A 22,488-nucleotide genomic window follows, 5' to 3' on the forward strand; every position below is an offset into this window, starting at 1 on the left:
GGTCCTAATCCTGAGTGAAAGCCTTTTTCCCTATTATGTACCTCCATAAATAGTGCATGGCACTGGCTATTGACTGTCATACGCTATGTGTCAAATTGTCAGACGTGCTTCTAAAACATCCTCTACTTTGTTCTCAACATGGAAAGATAGGTTTATTTGGGCAGTGCTTGTCATATGCTGAGTTTTGATTATTTGTTTACTTTACCTATTTTAAGATAATTCTACAGGCTTTTCATCAGCTTTGATGTCAAATGCTTTTTTTCCTGAAGATTTTCTGTTTCTCACACTGCATATAAAAACAAGTTACATTCCAAGACGTTGTCATCAAGATTTTTCTTTATCAAATTATACTGCTTTTTACCAATTTATTGTCTTTTCAGTCCCTCAAAGTCAGATAATTTTGTTGTTTTGCTATGTATTCAGTTTTGAGTTAAGGGCTTTTAAATATCGAAGATACATACGTGACATTTTTTGAGAGTAAAATTATACAGTAAATTATCTAGCGTCCACTATGTTACATTTTAAGTAGGCCCTTACAAAATGACTTGTACTTACATAAGATACAGGGGCTACAGCATATTTATTAAGACTCTTCAACTCTGTATGAAACTGGAGCAGTCAGAAGTAATGGTGTCTGCTGAAAGATTCTTTATCATATGAATTTACTTTTAGTCATCTATTATTTATTTCAGCTATTTTATATGCCATTATAATAAATATTATGACAGAGAAAGCTTTTATGCTTCAACTTATTGTACTGCTCTTCGCTTCCTTGCAATCCTTCAGGAAAATGTAGCTATGCTTTACCTATATTTAACGTAAATCATCACTTAGATTTGAATGAAAAATTCACTATGAAAAAAGGCTCCTTCTTCAATACCAAGACACAAATGCACGATCATGTTTACTGCCAAACAACTCTACCATGCAGTGTTCATTTTTAAACAGTTTTTAAGCTGTAAAGTGAATACATTGCATATAGTGAAATTGCTTGCTTTCTGGATGTTTTCACTTTCTTGTTAGTTTCTGGCTCAATAAGCATTTTTCTAGCATGAGTGCAAAATATAACCAATTGCACTTAAGCGTTTTTAATATCTTTGCTCCAATAGGGAGCAGCTTGCATACAAAACTAAACAAACTGTTTTCTGGTGCTATTTAGAGTAATGAAACTTACCTCGAGATACTGATAAAATGCTTTTAGAACTGGGCATAAAATTGTCAAATACAAGATAAAATTTTTTCTTTGCACTTTTCAAAATGTTACTGTGTCGTGTTTAAAAGAGGACTTGTTAGGAACTATAGCATGATCCACCTTAAGCTGTTTCTTCAAAGACAGGATGTTGGTGCCTAGACATTGTTAGGCTTGAACTGCTCTTTGGGCTTCATGAAATGCAAATACTCCCCATCCCCAAAGCACTGTTTCAGTTGGGTTTAGCTGACCTTGTTTTCACAAGGTTCAGTAGACAGCAGAAGCACGTCCGCCTCTTGTGTCTGTTCTCCTTTTGGCCACTTTGCGAAGCTGGCCTGAGTCTAGTTGTGAAAGTGGTTTTGGACACACTTGGGACATTTGCCCTGAGGTTCTTGCAGCGAGGGCACCAGCTCGGTTTGCACAGGCTCTCAACAGTGCCACGTAGTAATGACCCTGTGATTTAGAAGCGAGCTCTTGTCATGGTTTAACTTCAGCCAGCACCTAAGCACCATGCAGCCGCTCAGTCACCCTCCACGCCCCTGTGGGATGGGGGAGAGAATCAGAAGGGCAAAAGTAAGAAAACTCGTGGATTGAGATAAGAACAGTTTAATAATGGAAATAAAATAAAATAATAATAGTAATAATAAAAAAATGGTGAAAAGGAAAGCAACAAGAGGAGGAACAAAACCCAGGAAAACAAGTGAGGCAACCATTCCCCACCCACCGACCAATGCCCATCCCATCCCTGAGCAGCCATCGCTGCCCCCCGGCCAGCCCCCCCAGTTTCTATACTGGGCATGATGCCATATGGTATGGAATAGCCCTTGGGCCAGGTTGGGTCAGCTGGCCTGGCTGTGCCCCCTCCCAGCTTCTTGTGCACCTGGCAGAGCCTGGGAAGCTGAGAAGTCCTTGACTAGCGTCAGCACTGCTTAGCAACAACTAAACCATCGGTGTGTTATCAACATTCTTCTCATCCTAAATCCAAACCACAGCACTATGCCAGCTACTAGGAAGAAAATTAACTCTATTCCAGCTGAAACCAGGACAGCTCTTTAAATTATTCTACACTCATTCTGTTATTGTGTTTCCCCTTGAATGATGTAATTGAAAATAAAGTAGTAGAGGGAGCATTAATATCTTTTGCCGATTTAATTTTAAAAATTCTGGAGCTTTTTGCCTTGATTTTACGATGTCAGTTTTAAGACTGTCTTCTGTATTTGGGAAAGTGACAAGTCCCATTTAAGATTTCACAACATAAAATGAGGCATAATTTAGTACTGAAAATATGTGAAGTGAAATGGTGAGAGACATCAGCATAATACAATTATGACACATTAGATCAGGATTTGCAGCATACCATTAACAATCAGTTCTGACTGTAGGTTACAATTACAGTTATGATGCCTTTTAGCAAAATCGGTTTTTAGTTGTATTTTTTATTTAAAAAAAAGTTTTCTTTTTCTATAAATACCACATATGTGCTACCTAGGCTTATAGGGAAAGAGGGAAAACATTGTAACAAAGGTAATACTGAGCCATTGTAAGAAAACAAACAAAAAACCTTCTACTTGTCACTGATTGGAGATATTCTTACATTATTAAGAACATATCTTGCAAGTATATTGCCTTATTCATATTTTTTTTAAAAGAAATTGTAACATAGAAGTAAGAGTGAAAATTTGGAATGGAAATGAGTTGATACTACAGCATTTCATGTTCTCAAACTATAGTAGGAGTTGACGGTCTACAGCATACCTCTGTGGAGTGAGAGGTGCTTGAATCTCAGTTGACAAGGGAGAATCTGAAACAGAAAAGTTGGGGAACTTGCCTAAGCTTACGGTATGTAAACTGATTCCTTCCCCTGTTAGGAGAAAATACTGACACTTGGCTTTTTGCATGCCTTCAGAAGCTGAGGTGGCAAGTTCTGATCCGAGTGGTTTGGATGTCACATGCTCCAGTTTCTCCTATAAGGAAAACAGAGCAAATGGGTGTCTCTTCTCAGCATATACCTTGTGTATATATGAGGGAAATGCAGACTGTTACCATCAGGTTTTTAAAAAGCAAAAGCAGGGAGAAAGTTGAAAAAAAAAATATTTTGTCATTTGCCTTTGCTGACCTATTAAATGGAAAAAATTACTAAACCCATCCTTTTTTTCCTTCTCCATTTTTCCTTTTTCAGGTCGTTTTAGACATAGTTTCTTAAATTTCTTAACAAATGTTTTCTTTGTCTTTTTCTGTGACTCTGTGTGTATCAAAGCTAAAAGAAAACAGATGAAGTAGTGTTAAATTGTTTGAAATAAATTATCTACTGGCTGAATGGAGTATGAATAGAAAGGTGGTCAGTCAACCATTTATCACTTTCAATAATTTATTTATGATTTTTAAATTTCCAGTTTTTACATTTTCAATATATTCATCCACAGATCCAGGCCAATCTTGGTCTGTTTAATTTCTATTTCTGAAAGTATTTTAGAAGCATCATACTTTTTTTTTTTTTTTTTCTTTTGGACTTGAAATGTATGGACACCTCTATTCTGTTCTTGGAATCAGTAGCAGAAGCCTAACATGTGGGACCAAGAGGAAAAGCATTACCTGAGTGATATCATGTGGACTTGAATCCATGTCCCCAAGAGGACAGAAACTAACAACTTGTGGTATAGTCTGTTGAACTATTTGAGTATTATTTTTTTTTACCCCCCCTTATGTCCCTGTATTTGTAGCTTTCCTGTCCTTTTACCCGTGGGAGAGACAGGAGAATGTTTCAACTGAGGAAAGCAGAAGCCAAATAAACCCAACTATGCGCACTACTTGAACTGCAGAGTTGAAGAGAAGTTGTTATGGAGCTCTTGTGTAATGCAAGGCAGCATCGTCTTTCTCAAGTCTCTGACCATCAAACAGAAGAAAATATTTACCCAGTGGGGCAAAATGATTTCCAGAATGATGTGCATCTTGTGAGGGTAAAAAAACTCTTCATAACAAAGTTGGGTTTAGCATTTTCAGACTCCATCAGTTGATACTTCCTGATGGGAACTGAGCCGGTTGGAATTTTAGTTGTATTTATTTTGCTGTCCTGATAAGTCTGGCTGGAGCGGAACAAAAGGAATTTGAGAGACAGTCTGTTTAAACCCAACCTGTAAGGTAATTGTAGCAGAATGGGTGCTAGCAAAATAGAAAACAGATGTAAGGAGGAAAGTACCAAATGTAGCGGAACACGGAGATCAGATGAATTGCTTGAACTTGTGAGACAATGGGAGCACTCTTCTTGGCTTCCTTCTGCGCTGACCTGCGTGCTGCTTCCTTTTTGTTCCTCTAGAAATGCTCATTGTATAACCTTGTAATCACAGTAGATCCCCTGTTGCACCATGGTGCTAACAAAGCTCCTGTTCTCTCTCCACTCCGATGCTGCCTTTGATTGCATAGTACCACTGCATCTGCTCCATCTTTTTCTTACTCTTTCTTTTTGCAGTGCTAATGTGCAGTCTGAACCATGACCATTGTACGTAGGTGTAGGTAGCATGTTGGAATTACATGAAGTGTCCCTCTAATTTCTTTTTTCCTGAATAAGCTAAGCAGAGTAGACTGAAAGTTGACATGTTTAGGTTTGGGGAGAGTACAGGGCTTTTGCCAGCTTTCTTTTATGTACCAGAGAGTTTATGTGGTGTTGGGCAGCAGTGAGTCTAAAAGTGAGGGTGAGCACAAATACACATGTTCATAATTCCTTAGGGGATCTGCGTGACTTATATTTCGTGCTGGCCGGTATTTTGCGGAGGATCGTAGATGTCTTAAAGTATAGCATTTGGGGAAGAACTGAAGACAACTGTTAGATGTTGCGGTGCAGACACACAGCTGCAGGCAAAGGAAAGCTAGTTCAGAAATGTGGCTTGGAAGAGCCACAGTCCACTGACTCTGCGATGACTTTCACTTTAGTGGTTGCAGTGAAAATAGAACTTTGTTCATTTTCTTCTCAGATTTGGAGTGTAAGCATTTCAAAAAATCTGAGAACAGAGATCTTAAAGCTGAAAATATTGACAAGAGTTGTTTTGGTGGTGCCTAAGGTTAACACCTTCAGGATAACTTGTCATTTTGTGGGATTGCAGGTCCTCTTCTAGGTGAAAAGTTGGTTTTAAGTACATACACAATTTCTTTGGAAGGTATTATGCACTGGTAAACTCTTATTGTATGAAAAACTGCGTAGGCTGATGAGTTGCTTTGTATTCTCATTTTATACTGTCTTTTATATCACCTGCTATGAACAATAGTTTGTTTCGGATTCGTATGTGCAAGTTTGAATTTAGCTGATTTTTATAGAGTATCCACTGAGTATTTTTCTGTTGTTGTGGTATGTAAAAAATACCATGCATTGAGAATAATGCTTACTGTACTTTTTATTTCATGAGTTACATAAGTTTCACCAGCTAAATGGAAGAAAAAAGATACCATGTTAACCTTAACACTACCTTGTGTCAATTCATTGTATTATATAAAGCTGTGTGTTACATAGTGTATGTTTTTAGCAGAACCACAAAATTGCAGTGCTGCTTTTGGCACTAAATGTTGTGCTCGTCCGTCCATTCTTTTTGATTATTTGTATTCACTTTGGGTTTATAATGTTAAACAGGGGAATCGGACAAGTTTCATAACACAGTTACCGTAACATGATACTGTGAAATAAACTTGCTGTTATTTATCTTTTTTTATATTTTCTCTTGTTCCAGCATAAAGCCAAGGTAGAAGCAATGACCTTAGACCTTGCTTCTCTTCAGAGTGTGCAGCACTTTGCTGAAGCATTCAAATCCAAGAATGTGTAAGTACTCAGAAAACTACATGTAATAATCTCTTGTTATTTTAATGTCTTTATCAGCTGAGCACAGTTGGCAGAATTCACCATAGTTGGACTGATCACCAACTACAGTTAGCGAATAATCTTTTCAAAGGAATTTTTTTTAACGTAAATTCAAATTCATTTGTTTTCATCTTAAAAAAACCCAACAATTACAGATCTCTTATTATTCCATGTGTAGCCCTACCTTTAAAGGAGGCATTGATACCCCTGTGGGTGTTGAGAAAGGCCAAAGCTGAACTGCATAAAAAACAGCTCAGGCAACTTTTATCAGTTTTGCAGTGGTTTGGAAGAGGTCAGGGATGAACAATTAGTGCACTCCTTGTCTCTCTTTCTTTTCTAACCTCCTCTCTCTTTTTATGTTTAAAGCATTTAAAGAAAATAGCCCTATGAGCCAGACAGCTCAATTTTCCAGACCTGTATCTGGAATAGTCCGTAATTTGAAAAAAGAAAAAGAAAAAGAAAAAGGGAGGGTGTGATAATGACATCACGTAACAATAGACCAATTTACATGGAGATAATCAGGTTAGCTTCCAAATGGTTTGTTTAATTTAGCTTGAACAGAACAATGAATCACTAAATTGAAGAAAAGATTTGAAATCTTTAAGTGTCAACTCTTGACAATAAGTTCCCCACTTTGTGCTTTTATCCACAGTTTGACCCATTGATTGTTGTGACTATTCAAACTTAGCTTTTTTCTGCAAATATTTCCATAACATATACATCTTACTGTACTTCTCAAGAGAATATGGCCCCTTAGACAGCTTTGAAAATATATTGTCGTAGGGAAAATGTATAAAAAAGAATGTTTTTTCACTTTTGAAATACTGCCAAAGCTAAGTCTCACATGGATAGACAGATGACATTTTAGTACTTATAGGTCTTTTAGATTCAAAGAATTGTCAAAACTGACTTCTAACACAAGTTCCTTTACTGCCAAAATCCTTGGTAACAATATTTTCTTATCATATATCATCTTCATATATTAAAACTTTCTTGAACTAGAAAGACAAATCCTTGCAGTATTGCTGCTTTAGTACTAAGTCAGTTTCATAGTATAAGAACAGTGTTTAGCTTCTTCATGCTTTTAATGTGCTACATTTCTTTAAAAATTATATGGTACAGTGAAAAGTTAAACCCCCCCATCTTCCAAATGCAGCTCTTAACTTGATTTGTGTGTTGCAGATCATATCATGGTCATCGTAGCTAGTCCATTTGGTACGCTTGTTTATATATCCTTAGAAGTCAACATGCTTAAATCAATTTTTGCCAGAGGACTTAGAAAAAGAGAAGATATAGAATCAGGAAAACCTGTTTTACTTTTGTTGGCATACATTGTTTTAGCAGCGTAGGTCTGTTAAGCTACATTGTCAATGATGGGCAGGTTTTACTAATGTTTCACTCTCATTTTATTTGGAAAAAATTTAGTAATAGACAGCATTTATCGCCTCTGCCTTGCCTTCAGATATTTCTGTCTCAAATCTGTGCTCAGATGCGTGGTGTCTGGCAGGACTACTCCAAGCATTCATTATAGGAAAGTCTAAGGTCTGTATCTGTTGCGAGACTTGTGGAGTTGCGACCAAAATGAATTTCCAGTTATATTTTGTTTAAAGTCTGAGGCTGGATGGAAACCAGACCCCACACACTGCCTGCAGCAGTCGATCTTTTATCTGATACAGATACAGAAGAGTTACCTTGCAGTCATCTGCACTGGCAGGAGAATGGACTAGAAGACCTACTAGGTCTTTCTGGTTCTGATTTTTTGTGATTTAACTATGTCTGGATGTGGTCAGAAAAGCAATTATATGGCAGTAGCATCTTATTACTACAATGCTAGCCCTGTGTGTTTTCCAGCCCTAATGTACACTAACTACTTTTGTCTCTTCGTTTATGTGTTTTGCCATAGTGTCCAGAGGCTTTTGTCAGATCAGTGATTCCTTTGCATTAGTAGCTTTATGAGCAATTGAAAGAAATCTTACAGGCTTCAGTGACAGACTGAGTCTTGTTCTTTGTGCTTTGGCAAGTCTGTCAGCTGGTAGCCTAACTTTCTTAAAAGGCTTTGATATCTATGATTTCATACACCTGTAGGAGAAGGCATACTGTGATATACTCTCCCCAGTTCCTGTGAGGTAGCTATAAGCCCTATTGATGAGCATAGGAAATACGTTATGAGTGTAGAGTTTTCTTTCTTACAAAATCTCTTACAAATTCCCTAACAATAAAGTAGTAGGAAAAGCAAATAAAGTGTTTGGATTTTTTTCCTAAACAAAACTATCATTTCGGTTCTGAGTTGTATAGAACTTGGTTTCTGGGAGAAAACTACAATAATTTTAAAGTGTGAAGGAGAAATTTTATATGAATGCACACAGTTTAATAAAAATCTGTATTTTTATTTCTCACAGCATGTTCTGTGAAGAGGCCTTTAGTATTCAGTGGTGGTCTTAAACTTCTGGGTGCAGATAGTTTTATTGTGTGTTTAATTTCTCCAGTCTGCTATTGCTTTCTTGACACTTTGGTGTTCTACAGAATCTGTTGGTCTTAGAATCATAGAATCGTTTAGGTTGGAAAAGACCTTTAAGATCATTGAGTCCAACTGTTAACGTAGCATTGCCAAGTCCACCACTAAACCATGTCCCTAAGCACCACATCTACACGTCTCTTAAATACCTCTAGGGATGGGGGCTCCACCACCTCTCTGGGCAGCCTGTTCCAATGCTTGACTACCCTTTCCGTGAAGAAATTCTTCCTAATATACAACCTAAACCTCCCCTGGTCTTGGTGACACATGACCTAATAACTGAAAATTTATAAAATAGATAATAGATTTGTGTGTCTCTTGAAATTTTGCTTTTCTGGGACTCTTCGTGGCTCCAGGTGCTTTTTTTTTTGTCAGCAGATTAAGGGTGTACTCATAGTCATGTCACAACCTGGAAGCGTGCTCTTCCCTGGCTGATAGCTATTGGAAAAGAGTCTTCAAGGACTGTGTTTCACAGATCTCCTCCTGGATGAGAAAACTAAAATGGAACTACTCCAGAGAAAGGATCCCTGAATTTCACTGAGTTAAAACATCAAAACCTATTGCAGCTGGGGAAGGTGGTGGTGGTGGGATTGCAGGGAACAGAGGGAAAGTTGCTGAGATTGTGAATCTTCTGCCTTAGTAAAATAACTTGTAGAGAAAAAAAAATGCCTTCTTGAATGTGCTTGAGAATCTGAGACATTCTGGAAACTACGTGAAGAGTGAAGAAATTTCATCCTCTTCTCATCAGGAATTTAACAGGGGCTGGTTGCGTACAGAAAACAAATGATGCAACAGGGTGAGCATTGAGAAAAACATAAGTAATAAACTGGAGGAAAGAGTTACTCTGGAAAGAAACATCTAATATAAATTGGAATAGTACTGAAGAGCTGAGAAGGCTTCCTTGTTTGGAGGTAAAAATCAGATGATTCATCTTCAAATTATTATGCTTCTAAGAGATCTGATGGGAGTCTTTTATTCCTGTTTGGATTTGTTAGGTGTTGCAGCCTTGTCCACAGAAAAAAATTGGGCTCAGAGTATTAAAACACTGGTAAAATATGCTGTATTTGTATAAATATGTTCTAGAAAATCCTTCATCCTCACAGAAGGAAAAAAAAAAAATTGTTTGCATTATCTATACTCTTGAGTTGATACAGCTGTTTCTGAGACTTTTTTTTATCCATGCAGTTTCAAATAAAGCTTTGGGGAATAAGGGTTTTGCAGATTATTTTAGATCCTGCAGTTCTGTGATCACAGCAGAATATAAACTTTCCTATGAGCAGAACGGTGCTCTCCGGTTTTTCTTGCTCTCACAGTTACAAAGATCCTGTGGTTCGAATAAGCTAACCATGGTAACTTAGTTGGATCTCCCAAAGTCATCTATGGGAGAAGACAGAATAAAACAATATTGCTGTTTAATATTTGATCTACCTCTTACTTCATTGTAGCACAACCTGAAAACAATGTGACTACTACATAAAATGGAAGTCTAACTTGGTAAAAGACAGGGCTGAAGCATTTACAAAGCAAATTCTTTAGAGAAAGCCAGTTCATTATGTTACAGTAATGGTGACTAATTTTAGGCTCTCTTGTAGTTTGAAATGCAATCACAGTTATTTCTGTGATTTTTTTTTTTTTTAAACTGTGATTTCTGGCTATCTTTTAGTATTCTTGGCTTGTTGTCTGGAGATACATTCCCCACTGGATATTTCCACCAGGAGTGAATGACCTCCACCTTCCTTCCATGTGAAGACAGTGCTAGGATTAGGATGAAAGTAGGAAAAGAGGTCTCAGTGCACCTAAATGGTTCGACTTGTTCAAGTTACTTCTTTTATCTGTTTCTGTCTTTCTCCTCTGCTAATTTCCGGCTCAGGCAGTTGATTGAAGGTCTCTGTTATGGAAAATCAAATAAATGATCTGTTTATAATAATGTTCTGGGCTAAGATGGATTTGGCATTAGCTGATTTTTGTGCAGTTGGAAGAGGCAGACCAGCCAATCTTTCATATTAGGCTTTTGGAACTAAAAAACACTGAATTGAATCTCCTCTTCATTGAGTGGGCACAATGTGAGGAATTATGGTTGGTATTAATCCACTTTATAGACAAAATGACTGCCCTCCTGTGATTGTATGCAATGTAGCATTTAAATTTAGTCAGCACCAGTGTTTGATAGTTCAGGGTCTGCAGGATTTGGTATTTGCGTAGGAGCGTGGGTTTGTGGATGTGATACTTCGGTATTTATTTCCCAGTTTAATCATCTCATATTTGACTAAAGCCCGCATACTTTAATTGGGGGACAGCACTAATGTGTCAGTTCTAAAATTTCCAAAATAGGTACCTGTTGTTAATATTTACAATCATGTTATGATGGCAATTGCCTGATCCTCAGCGTAAGAACATTTCCATGATGAAAACAGTTAGCAAGCAGAAGCGAGCAGTAAAGGTACAGATGAAATTTTATGTGCAACTTTAGTTTTGAGTGGTGCATAGTGCCACTTGGTTTGAATTCGTTATCTTCAGCCAGACAGTAAGACATCAATTTCATGTTCTCAGTGTTTGAGGAAAAAACATGAAATTATCCTGAAAAATCTTGAATTACTTCAAAGATATAAAATAGTGTTTGCCAACAGCTACTACTTAGAATTTTCTGAATTGGTAGCAGCAATTCACAATTATGCAGGACTTCCATATGTAGATTTTCACTGCAGTTACTTTCCTATAGTTTAAAATAGGATTTTTTTTTTTTTTTTTTTTGTGGTAAGAATTGGCATATGCTAACAGTTTATTCACTTATGCTGTGTGTAGAAATATGGAAAAGACAGCAGTTGTGAATTATGATTCTCCATTTGGAACTTTAGTCTCTTCTTATATCCCTAACCAGACCCAAAATGGAGAGGGCCAGATTTTCAGCTGGCTTCCTTAACTGAGGCCTCAAACTCTATGAGTACATTCATTTTTCATGCTGCAAGCAGAAGCGGTCTGAAACCTTGCGGGTGCAATTAAGATTTCAGAGCCTGCTGAAAATTCACTCCAGAATACTGTTTTTCTGCATTTTCATGTATTATAACTGACATATTGCATGTGTGTTAAGTTGTTTTTAAATTCCAATTTAACCACAATTAAATCATAGACATTGTATGATAAATTCTATTCATACATATAAATACATGTGTAAAAATGAGATCTGTTTAGCAAGTTGTTGCATAGATAACTGAAAAGATCCAGAAAAAATGAATATATAATTTACATTAATTATTAGTGATGCCATTATGCCAATATGCTTAACGGTTCTGTAATAGATGTATCTCTGTCAGAGATGATTGTTGCCACTGCGTAGTCTTTCAAAATTTGAACATATTTTCTAACGCTGTACAAATCTGTTAATGCTGTGACATTTATAGAAATACTTTTTATGAATTAAAACTAGTAACAGTTGAGCTATTATATTTGTCTTCTCAACTTAGAATACAGTTGGCATTCTGACAGTGCTACTGAGGCACAAACTTCTGGACAACATTGTACATTTTGAGATATCAAAAAATATCCACGTTGAATTAAGTATTGAAACATGCATAGTTCAGAAGTTACTGTTGCAGACAGCATGTATCTTAAATTTAAATAAGATCAAAGGCTGACTGCATTTGAAACATACATAACAATATTAGGGTGAAACTTCTTTTTTCTTTGTGGTGGTACTGTGCCTTATTAAAGCCTAGGGATTGGCTTTCTGCATAAATATTTTTCTTTCTTTTTTTTTTTTTTTCCTTTTCTTCTTTCTTCTGTTTTTAAGCTCTTGTACACAATTACCCCATTGTGGTAGCATGTGTCAAGTCATGTGGATCCAAAAACTGTTTCCAGTATTTTTTAAATTAAAAATCTCTCAAGCTTAACTCCTCCCCCCTTTTACTGGAGGCAGAGATCATGGTGTTTTCACCAGATCACCTTTCATCTGCTGTGTTGTGGAAATATCTCCTGCCTCAGAACACTCTTTTTTTTAAAGTAAAAGTCCATATTAAAATAAAGATAGGATTGACAGTTCACCATAACTTTACATATAGTTGCATCTGCAAAAATGTTAAGTGTTTTTACGTATTACTAACAGAAAGATTTTGTCAGGTGTTTGTTACATGGTTTCATGACTATAACTGTGCTGTCTAAAATTTGTGAACCTGCCAATTGTCTTTGGACACTTTGCATTCTTTTCACTGTAACCAAATGAAGAAACCTTGATAACGCTGCAGTGGCTTTCTGCTTAGCACACTGGTTATTCTGGTTCCCATTTTCCCATTTTGAGCCACATGTCTATGCCTAAGTCTAAGCTGAGTCTAAGATGACTCATAAAGTCTTGGGGCCCAGTCTTCCTAAAAAAATTCCAGAAGACGTACCAGCTGTGGAGGCTGTTTTGAGTACCTAAGAAAGTAAAATATGTATGACTTAATATGCCTGATTAAAATGTATTCTGTTGCAAATAAAACAAGGATTTTGCAGCATTATAGCTTAATGGATTTTAAGAAGATCTCTGTGTTTAATTGATGCTGTCTTCTAAAAATTCTGAAATATAAAGCAAGAGTAGCTATTTAATTACATATACATTAAAATGTACTTAGTCTATTTAGTGAAAGGCTTTCTATGGGAGGTAATTAAAACACACGAAGGCAGAGTCTTCTGGCACTTGGGTACGGAAGCCTTACTGCTGACATTAGACAGGCCACGCGTATACCACATGCGTCCTAATCTTAGAATCCAAAAATTTGCGTTATAGTCTGAAAAGGTTGTATTTCTTCATTAGCTGTTCCCAAGGCACCAAAAATCCCAGAGGATGTCAAAGTACATTAATTTTTATCACAACATGGAATCTTTCAGGTCTGAATGGCAGCACACAGCTGCTAGGGGCTTTCTGAACTCTATTACAGCTCTATATATCTCTGGGCAAAACAGAGGAAGGAGTTGTCATTGGCAAGTGAAATGTTCAAAATGCATGAAGTGTTTTATTGTTTGAATGATCAGCCGTGGTCCCGAAAACATTTTCCAAGGAGTTAGCTGTTTTCAATAGGAAATATCGCAAATATGTAATAAAAGTAGTAATTGACCTTCCTTGTGAGTTGTAGCTTTCTTTTTTCTAACAAGTACTTACTGTGTACAAATGAAATTCCTATATTTAGAAGTATGCACAGAAACAGCAAATCATTCCATGGTTTGCAAAAATGAATGTTCCTTTGCAGCTGGCTTATGCTTATTTGTAACTCCTTGTGTATATGTGTAAATAATGATTTGCTATTGGGATTTTGAAAAAGATGTATGTGTCCACTTTGAGGTAGCAAATGTCCTTAGGTGAGCTCCTGAATGAAAATTAGCAGATTCTGGATATTTTCATTGTTGCTGTCTCCTAAGCATCAGGGAGATAAAACAAAACAAAACAAAGTATCTTTGCAAGGCATGGCAAGGAATGGAACAAAGTGTTCCCCTTACTGTGCCAGGGCTTGAGAAAAGGAAGAGGATGCAGAACGGAAATGCTGAAAGGTTGAATGGATACAGAAATGAAGTTGCAGAGCTGCATCCTATCCCTCTTCTACCCCAGCCTGGTCCCAGGACATTCAAAATCCATACGTATGGAAGTATTTTGAGTCCCCAGGGATACAGAACTAGCAAAGATGCAAACCTTTGACAAAGGAAAACATGGTTTCTTGGATGGATTTTGGTTTGAAACGTGGTCCTGAGGTGGTGCTGAGGTGAGGGAAGAGCTGCACTGACACCTGTTGTTAATACCCTGAGTACAGTGTGTGCTGTCAGTCAGAGGAAATTTAGGGTTAGATTATAGCTATGCAAAAGGAAATTCAGAGCTGTGGATAATGGGCCCCAACAGGTGAGAGAGTCCCTGCTATGAACCTAATGGAAGGAAGAAACCCACCACATGCTGGTGAAATAATTTTTCCTCCTTATCCATCCTGCCTTGTAATTATAAGTTAAAAAGCAAATACAAATACTAATCTTGACCTGCATTTTTAAGCAATAATTTGTTATCAAAAGAAAGGGATTTACTGATGTAATGATACCAAATAAGAAAATGTAGATTTAAAAGTTCCTAATTTCTCAGATTTCTAGTATCACATACCATCCTTGCAGTGTATAAAGTAGCCAAGTGTGGGAGATAGATCACGTCAACAAATTAAACCTCATCCCTGCTTTTCTTATTTTGTGTGTAGTTTTTGTGAAACTCATACTGGAGTGGAAGGAGAAATCCCAGCTTGGATCATTTTTGAGGGAAGGTGCTTTGAGCAGTGCAGGTTTTACCAAGGTCAGTTTGAGGGCAGCATTACAAATGTTTAAAGTGTTAATGTGAGATGTTTAAATGTTTTCTTATTTAATATTAGGTCTGAATTTCACTTCAGAATTCAACTTTAAAATTTTCACAGTAGTTGAAATTGCTTCTGCACCCCATTAAGAGGAAAAGTAGGCCTCTCAAACTCTTCTGTCCCCCTAGAGCTAAAATGACAGAATTTTTCTTCAAAGGAAGATAACATTAATTTCTGGAGATGTAAGATGATGTGGGGTTTTTTTGGTTGGTTTTTTTCCCCCCTGTATGTGTAAGAGAAGCTAATAAAGGGAAAACCAGGACTAATGGATGTTTTCTGTTTAGCTCAAAATCTGTTGAGAACTCTGTTCCTTCTCCAAACTTTCATGAAATTATATTCTGACCTGTATGGCAGTATGTAGATGATATATTATGAAGACATAGGGGCATCTGCTCATAATTATTCCCATGTATTTGGTACGAAGGAAGAAGCAGAACAGTTTCTGTCCACTCCCATTAATCTCTCGGAAGTGGGGCAGAAGTATTTGCTGAACAACAGTGTCAAATCCTGCAAAGAAATCCAGTAGGATGAATTTGAGAGAATTTTCCGTGCTTCTAGCAGGAGGTCATCCATGAGGGCTCTAAGTCCTGTGTTAGTGGCTTGCCTTAAAATGAAGCTTGTCTGACAAGGATCCACAGTTCTGTCAGCTGACACGTGGCAGTAGAGGGTTTTTTTGCTGACTTTTCAGTCAGTATTTTTAGAAAAAGGGAAGTTAGACATTAAGCATTCGTTTCCAAAATTCATTAAGCAGTGCTTTTTTTTCTGTTGTTTTCATCAACCAAGTAAATGTTTTTTAGTCAGTGTTAGATTATACATGGTTCTGAGATTTCCTGCTGCTGTCGGACTCCTCGTGATTTTCTCGTTGCTCAGTTTCCCACCAGTGCTGCTTGTAAAACTGAGAGGGATTTCTGGAGATGGTTGTTTAACTCACCCTTTTTCTGGAGAGCCATAAGCCTAGCCTGCCTGTTAGTTATTTCCTATGGGAATATAGGCATTCCCTCACAGAAGGAAGTACCATTTTCTAACTTTGACAGAAAGCAACATGGGTGTTCAGAGTTATGGGATGGAAAAGTTCGGTGGGCTGTGACTTTGCTTCTTTATGGAAGAGAAGTCACAACTCCCTGCCTTCTTTACTGGCCGTGACATAGGTCTACAGTTGCTTATGGGACTTTGGGGATATGGCGAGGCCTTTTCTGTTGAATTTCTGTGTAATTCCAAACAGTGTGAACTTTTCAAATCACTTGAGAAGTGCCCCAGATGGTGTGACATTCTGCTTCATGGGAAGATTTGAAACTATTCCCTTTGCATAATTTCTGGTTAACTATTTCATTACATTTGAAATGGGAGAACACCAAAGCCAAGAACTCTGTTGACATTTTGGTGGTGTTTGTTTAACCTCCTAGTGCACAGGCTACATTTGTTGAAAAATATTATTCTTACCTTTGCAAATCATCAGTAATTAATTCCCTTGGAAATATCTACTGCTGCACACAGCCAGCTTGGGAGGCTGCTGACAGATCATATTTTTACATCAGGTGCTAACAAATTGATTATTAAATTTCATAACTAACTGATTTATAGCAACAACTTAATTTCTGTATCTCTCTAATGTATTCATTTACTGTATTTTCAAGTAGCGCAGAGCAGTTGGATTGCTTTGTTGCTTCTAATGGTGAATCGAGCACAGCATATAAGATCCGAATGACTTGCCCAGTGCAAGGGTTACTGATGTATCACAGACTTCTGAAGTGCACAAGATTTTAGGCGGTTTTCAGCTGAGGTGTTCACAATTAAGAATGTCCTTGTTAATTCTCCGTGCTTTTTAACTTTCACTGAATTGTAGCTACACTTACCAGCACAGTGAGGGTTTTCTAGAATTGCTGTATAGCTTGCAGTTAAAGCAGGGTATTCTTAAGTCTCAGCCATGCTGTGAAACATAAGAAACAGTCACTACATGCTATGATGGAGCAGCTTATGTTCCAGTCCCAGTGCATACTTAAATTGTAATGGTAGACCGCGTTAGCTCACTTGGTGTGATGTAAGTCACTGACTGAAGACATTTTAAGGAGACATAGGGGTAAATTTTCAAAACACTCTGCAAGGTTTTAACTGTACAGTGTTTCCAGAAATATCAAATAGGCGTCATGGTTAGAGGGAGCAGCTTGGTAATGTCGATACCAGGAGTAAACACTAAAGAAAATTTTCCTTTGCTGCTGACATTTTTTGTTGGCCTTAGATGTGCCTTTGATGTAGAAATGCAAACTATTTTAAACAGAGGGGGGATTTTTTTTTTTCCTTGGGCTCAGGAGGAAGCCTAATGTAGATCGCAGCAACATTTTTAATGAACTTGTGAAATCAAGGTCATAGTTCTGCTATCACTTAAAAATACTCCTGTCATAAAGCAAAGCTCCAGTGCCAGATGTGTGGTGTGAATTTTCATGTATCTTAAAAATTTTGTTCCTGCATAATGATACATTCAGTGGTAGAGCTCTGCACCATTGAGATTAGAATCTGTCATCTGTGGCTGAAATTCATAACTATATGGTGGCTGTTACATAGGTAATCTCATTCATTTCCTGGTGTGTAAATGTCCAGGTCACAAAAACTTAGATGACAATTTTCAGTAATTGGACCTTTGTTAGCAGCCTGACGAGAGACACCGATAGCTTAATGGACATGGATCCAAATCCGAGAGGTGGTTCTTTCTCAGCTGAAATGAAGCACAACAGCAGTATCTGTTGATACGACCCTTTAGGTTTCTCTTCTGTGGTGTTTTCTAGAGAAATCCGTTTTTAACCATTTCAAACCACTAACACTGTGTAAAAATAAAGGAATTCTAAAAGGGAATCTGGTATTACCTTTTCAGTATGATAGTAGTTTAAAATGTCTCTGTATTTATTTTTGTATTTCTTCACGGATTTTTCTAATAGAATATTGTAAATACTTTTAACTTTACGGTCTCTTTAATTTTAATTACTTTTACTTTAAAAAAATTGTAACAAGATGTTGTTTGAAAAATACAAATCTCATGAAAAGGACTGAAGCGTAATTTTATTTCTTTTATAAAACCTAATTAAATGTCCTGACAACTTAAAAGTCACTACATTTTATAGTTTTATAATTCTAGAATCATCTTTTTAATTAATTGAGATGACAGATTTAGGTATAGAGTGCATATTTTGCCTCTGGTAGTTATTGTGTAATTAGTATTAATGAAGGATACTACAATTTGGATAGGTGGAATATAGTTTTGGTTCATATCTGAGTCCTTTCTGTGGTCTGTTACTTCATAGTACATATGCCAATTATCAAATAGAATTACCATCTTTTTAAAAAGTGCCATATTTGCTTTTGCAGGGAATAGCGATGGTATATTCTGTATTACTGCTGTACTCATGTGCCTCAGTTCTCATACAGGAGGCTCTTATACCAAAAATTGCATCTGTGTTGAAGAAACTTGTTCCTTTTTCCCAGCAGATTTACAAATCTGTAACTTAATTCTTGCTAGGGCTTTTCATAAACTTTCAGAAGAGATGATGAATCATTCAAAGTTTCCACACATGCACTCTCAACCTTCATGAGGCTTTGTTTTCCTCTTGGTAGATGCATCTCGAACAGGCAAAATGAACTCGGGTTTAAAACATTTTGATAAAATATACCTCAAAAGGTCAGGTACATTTTAAAAAATATTATCCTACGTATCTTAGTAAATAGCCTGCTTGCTCTGTGTTGAGTGAGGCTGCAAAGATTAAAAAAAAGAACTGCTTTTTTTGCAAGTTGGGTTGAACAGAGAGAACCTTGCCTTTAAGAGGACAGTCCCCCTTTATCTTGAATTTCTTTTGCGGGTGTAGTATGTATGTGAAGATATTATGCGCATAAGTGTCACTGACCAAAAGGCAAATCAGAAATTCAGCACTTCAGAAAATGAGCTTCCCAAAGTACACAGATGTTTCAGACTGCTTCTGAAGCTTTTTGTTAAAATTTTCCAAGTTGGCACAGGTACAGATATTAGATTGTTAACTTCTTATTAAAGCAGACTACATTGGTAACTTCCCAGCGGGCTTGAAGTTGAAATTTATTTTAATAAGGAAGTACAGCCTACTGTTTATGGCGATGCTTATGCAGCTCTTTCAGTATTCAGCTAAGGAGCATTTGATTCCCTCAGAAATGCTTTTTGAAAACTGGGCTATCAAAATCTGGGGTTTTGAAACATGCCTGAAGGAATCTAATTACTTAGGTTTGTTTGACAACCTGGGGCTTCATGTTTCACATTCTTTTCCAGAATTCCTTTTGCAGATGCTCAGAGTTGCAGTATATGTGTCCTTCAACCACGCAGAAAAATGATCTGACTTGGGGTCTTCTGTCATCTTCTGTGTGTAGGGCTGTGAGGAAGTACTTGAACAGCAGGCAAGCAGCTGTTTCTCCTAGTTGTGCTTCATTTATTATCTTCAGAATTAGAGTTTATGTTGGGTGGTTGATTTTATATCATGGGATTTGGCCAGTTGCAGCAAAGACATAATAGGATGGAGTGGGCTAAACAAACAAATGGGATGGATCTTAATATTGTGTTGTTAGGACATCACAGGTATTAGTGCATGGTTAGTGCAGGAATGAGAGGTATTTGTTTGGCAGTCATTTTGTGCGACCTTTCCTATTTAATTATATCAGGGCCAGGGATGCCAGATGCAGACTCAAGTCTGAGGTTTTCAGCTCAGGTATGCTTGCTGAGGTCTGCTGCGTCAGACTCTGACTCAAGGACAAGAATACACTATCGGTGCCAAGGTTTGCTTAGAGATGAAGCAATCTAGCAAACGTAGATCCATCTGAGGTCTGAGAACCAGGGTCTTTGCTGTGTTTCATAAGGATTTGAAAAAAGACAAGAAAACAGTGTTTGTCCTTGATCTTGCTGGGGAGGTTGTGAAGGCGGCAAGGTGTGTAGCATCCTGAGATTACAGTGGAGACATCAAGGAATTTGAAGTTTTCTGGACCTGATTTTTGAATGAGAGAGGTATGTGACAGTCTAGGTTCTTTTCTAGCTTAGTTTGGTAGGATCTTACCCTTTGCAAAGCAAATTAGGAATGCTTTGTTTCAAGTTCCTTCATCATGGCTTTTCTATTTAAACTGGGTTAGCTGAGTGAGGAAGGATTCTGTCTCAAGATCTCATATGTATTGTGTGCAGTTTTTCCACCAAAGATTACAGTTTCTGGAGTATGTTTTTATTTTCCAACTCAGCCTTTATCAACTTGTATTTTTTAACAGCATATGTCACAAGCTGCAGAAGTGTAAAATGTGGGCATACATCTTGTTGCATTGTGGCTTTATTATCACTTAATCACTTTTCCCCAACCACTTGTGCAGATGTCATGAATAGATGTGTACCCCACATAAGAAAGTGATAGAGTTGTTCCTCCCCTAGGAAAAGTTTCTTTTCTAAATACTGCAGAAGGAGACTGTTTCCTGATTAGCAATTGAGAGACCAGTAACAGTATTGAGGTATTTCTGGTGACCTGCCCATGCATGTCAGCCATCCATCTGCTGATCACTATTGTTGTGAACATTCAGGACATACGGAGTTTGCTATGGTGATCTTGCTCTGGTAGGCATCTTGAGATGGCATGTTGTGGTGGGCTAATTTATTAAAGTAGATTTGGATAGTGAGAAACAAAAATTGGTGCCCCACTGGACCTGTTGCTTGTGAACAGAGAACGACTTGTGGGTGATGTGATGGTGGGAGGCTGTCTTGGGCATAGCGATCATGAAATGACAGAGTTTTGGATTCTCAGAGAAGTAAGGAGGGGGTCAGCAGAACTGCCACCTTGGACTTCCAGAAGGCAGACTTTGGCCTCTTTAGGAGCCTCATTGACAGAGTCCCTTGGGAGGCAGTCCTGAAGAGCAAAGGAGTCCAGGAAGGCTGGACATTCTTCAAGAAGGAAATCTTAAAGGTGCAGGAGCAGGCTGTCCCCATGTGCCAAAAGACGAGCTGGCAGGGAAGAACGCCAGCCTGGCTGAACAGAGAGCTTTGGCTGGAACTCAGGAAAAAAAGTAGAGTTTATGACCTTTGGAAGAAGGGGCAGGCAACTCTGGAGGACTACAAGGATGCCTTGAGGTTATGCAGGAGAAAATTAGAAGGGCCAAAGCCCAACTAGAACTTAATCTGGCTACTGCTCTAAAAGACAATAAAAAATGTTTCTATAAATACATTAGAATCAAAAGGAGAGCTAAGGAGAATCTCCATCCTTTATTGGATGCAGGGGCAAGCATAGTGACAAATGATGAGGAAAAGGCTGAGGTACTTAATGCCTTCTTTGCCTCAGTCTTTAATAGTAAGACCAGTTGTTCTTGGGGTACCCATCCCCCTGAGCTGGAAGACAGGGACAGGGAGCAGAATCCAAGAAGCCCCCATAATCCAAAGGGAGATGGTTAGCGACCTGCTGTACCACTATGGGGTCGGATGGGATCCACCCACAGGTACTGAAGGAGCTGGCAGAAGTGCTCACCAAGCCACTTTCAGTCCTTTATCAGCAGTCCTGGCTAATTGGGGAGGTCCCAGCTCACTGGAGGTTAGCAAATGTGACTCCCATCTACAAGAGGGGCCGGAAGAAGGATCCAGGGAACTACAGACCTGTCAGTCTGACCTCAGTGCTGGGGAAGGTTATGGAACAGATCATCTGGAGTGCCATCACACGGCACATAACAGGACAACCAGGCGATTAGGCCCAGTCAGCATGGGTTTATGAAAGGCAGGTCCTGCTTGACTAACCTGATCTCCTTCTATGACAAGGTGACCTGCTTAGTGGATGAGGGAAAGGCTGTGGATGTTGTCTACCTAGACTTTAGTAAAGCCTTTGACACTGTTTCCCACAGCATTCTCCTGGAGAAACTGGCTGCTCAAGGCTTGGACAGGTGTAGTCTTCACTGGGTTAAAAGCTGGCTGGCTGGCCGGGCCCAAAGAGTTGTGGTGAAAGGAGGTTGTAGTGAGGTGGGTGTTGGTCTCTTCTCCCAAGTAGTTAGCGATAGGATGAGAGGAAATGGCCTCACGTTGCACCAGGGGAGGTTTAGACTGGATACTAGGAAAAATTTCTCAACAGAAGGGGCTGTCAAGCATTGGAACAAGCTGTCCAGGGAAGTGGTTGTGTCCCCATCCCTGGAGGTATTTAAAAGATGTGTAGATGTGGTGCTTAGGGACATGGTTTAGTGGTGGACTTGGCAGTGCTAGGTTAACGGTTGGACTCAATGATCTTAAAGGTCTTTTCCAACCTAAATGATTCTATGATTCTATAAAACCAAAAATTAAACCACCACCTTCTTCTCCCTCCTCCCCCTGCCCCTTTCCCCAGGCTCAACTTCACTCCTTCATCCTAACTCCTCTACCTCCTGCCACCCTGAGCGGTGCAGGAGGATGGGGAGTTGTGGTCAGCACACAACAGCTCCTCTCTGCTGCTCCTTCCTCCTCACGCTTTTCCTCTGCTGCAGCACTGGGTCCTTCCACAGGCTGCAGCCCTTCGGGATACACCTGCCCCCGCGCGGGCTCTCCCCGGGCTGCAGGGAAATCCCTGCTCCGGTGCCTGGAGCACCTCGTCCCCCTCCTCCT

The 22,488-nt window shown here is 38.5% G+C and overlaps 1 protein-coding gene across 1 annotated transcript in view; it reads left to right on the top strand.

Annotated features, from left to right (window-relative positions):
• WWOX (WW domain containing oxidoreductase) overlaps positions 1-22,488 on the top strand; it is a 541,270-nt gene that overhangs the window by 111,283 nt on the left and 407,499 nt on the right. Inside the window, exon 6 of the mRNA XM_075715547.1 lies at positions 5,905-5,993. Coding sequence (XP_075571662.1) covers positions 5,905-5,993 — 89 coding nt within the window. The remainder of the gene's footprint in view (positions 1-5,904; positions 5,994-22,488) is intronic.

The sequence above is a fragment of the Pelecanus crispus genome, chromosome 8, assembly GCF_030463565.1.
Source record: "Pelecanus crispus isolate bPelCri1 chromosome 8, bPelCri1.pri, whole genome shotgun sequence".
NCBI classification, from domain to species: domain Eukaryota; kingdom Metazoa; phylum Chordata; class Aves; order Pelecaniformes; family Pelecanidae; genus Pelecanus; species Pelecanus crispus.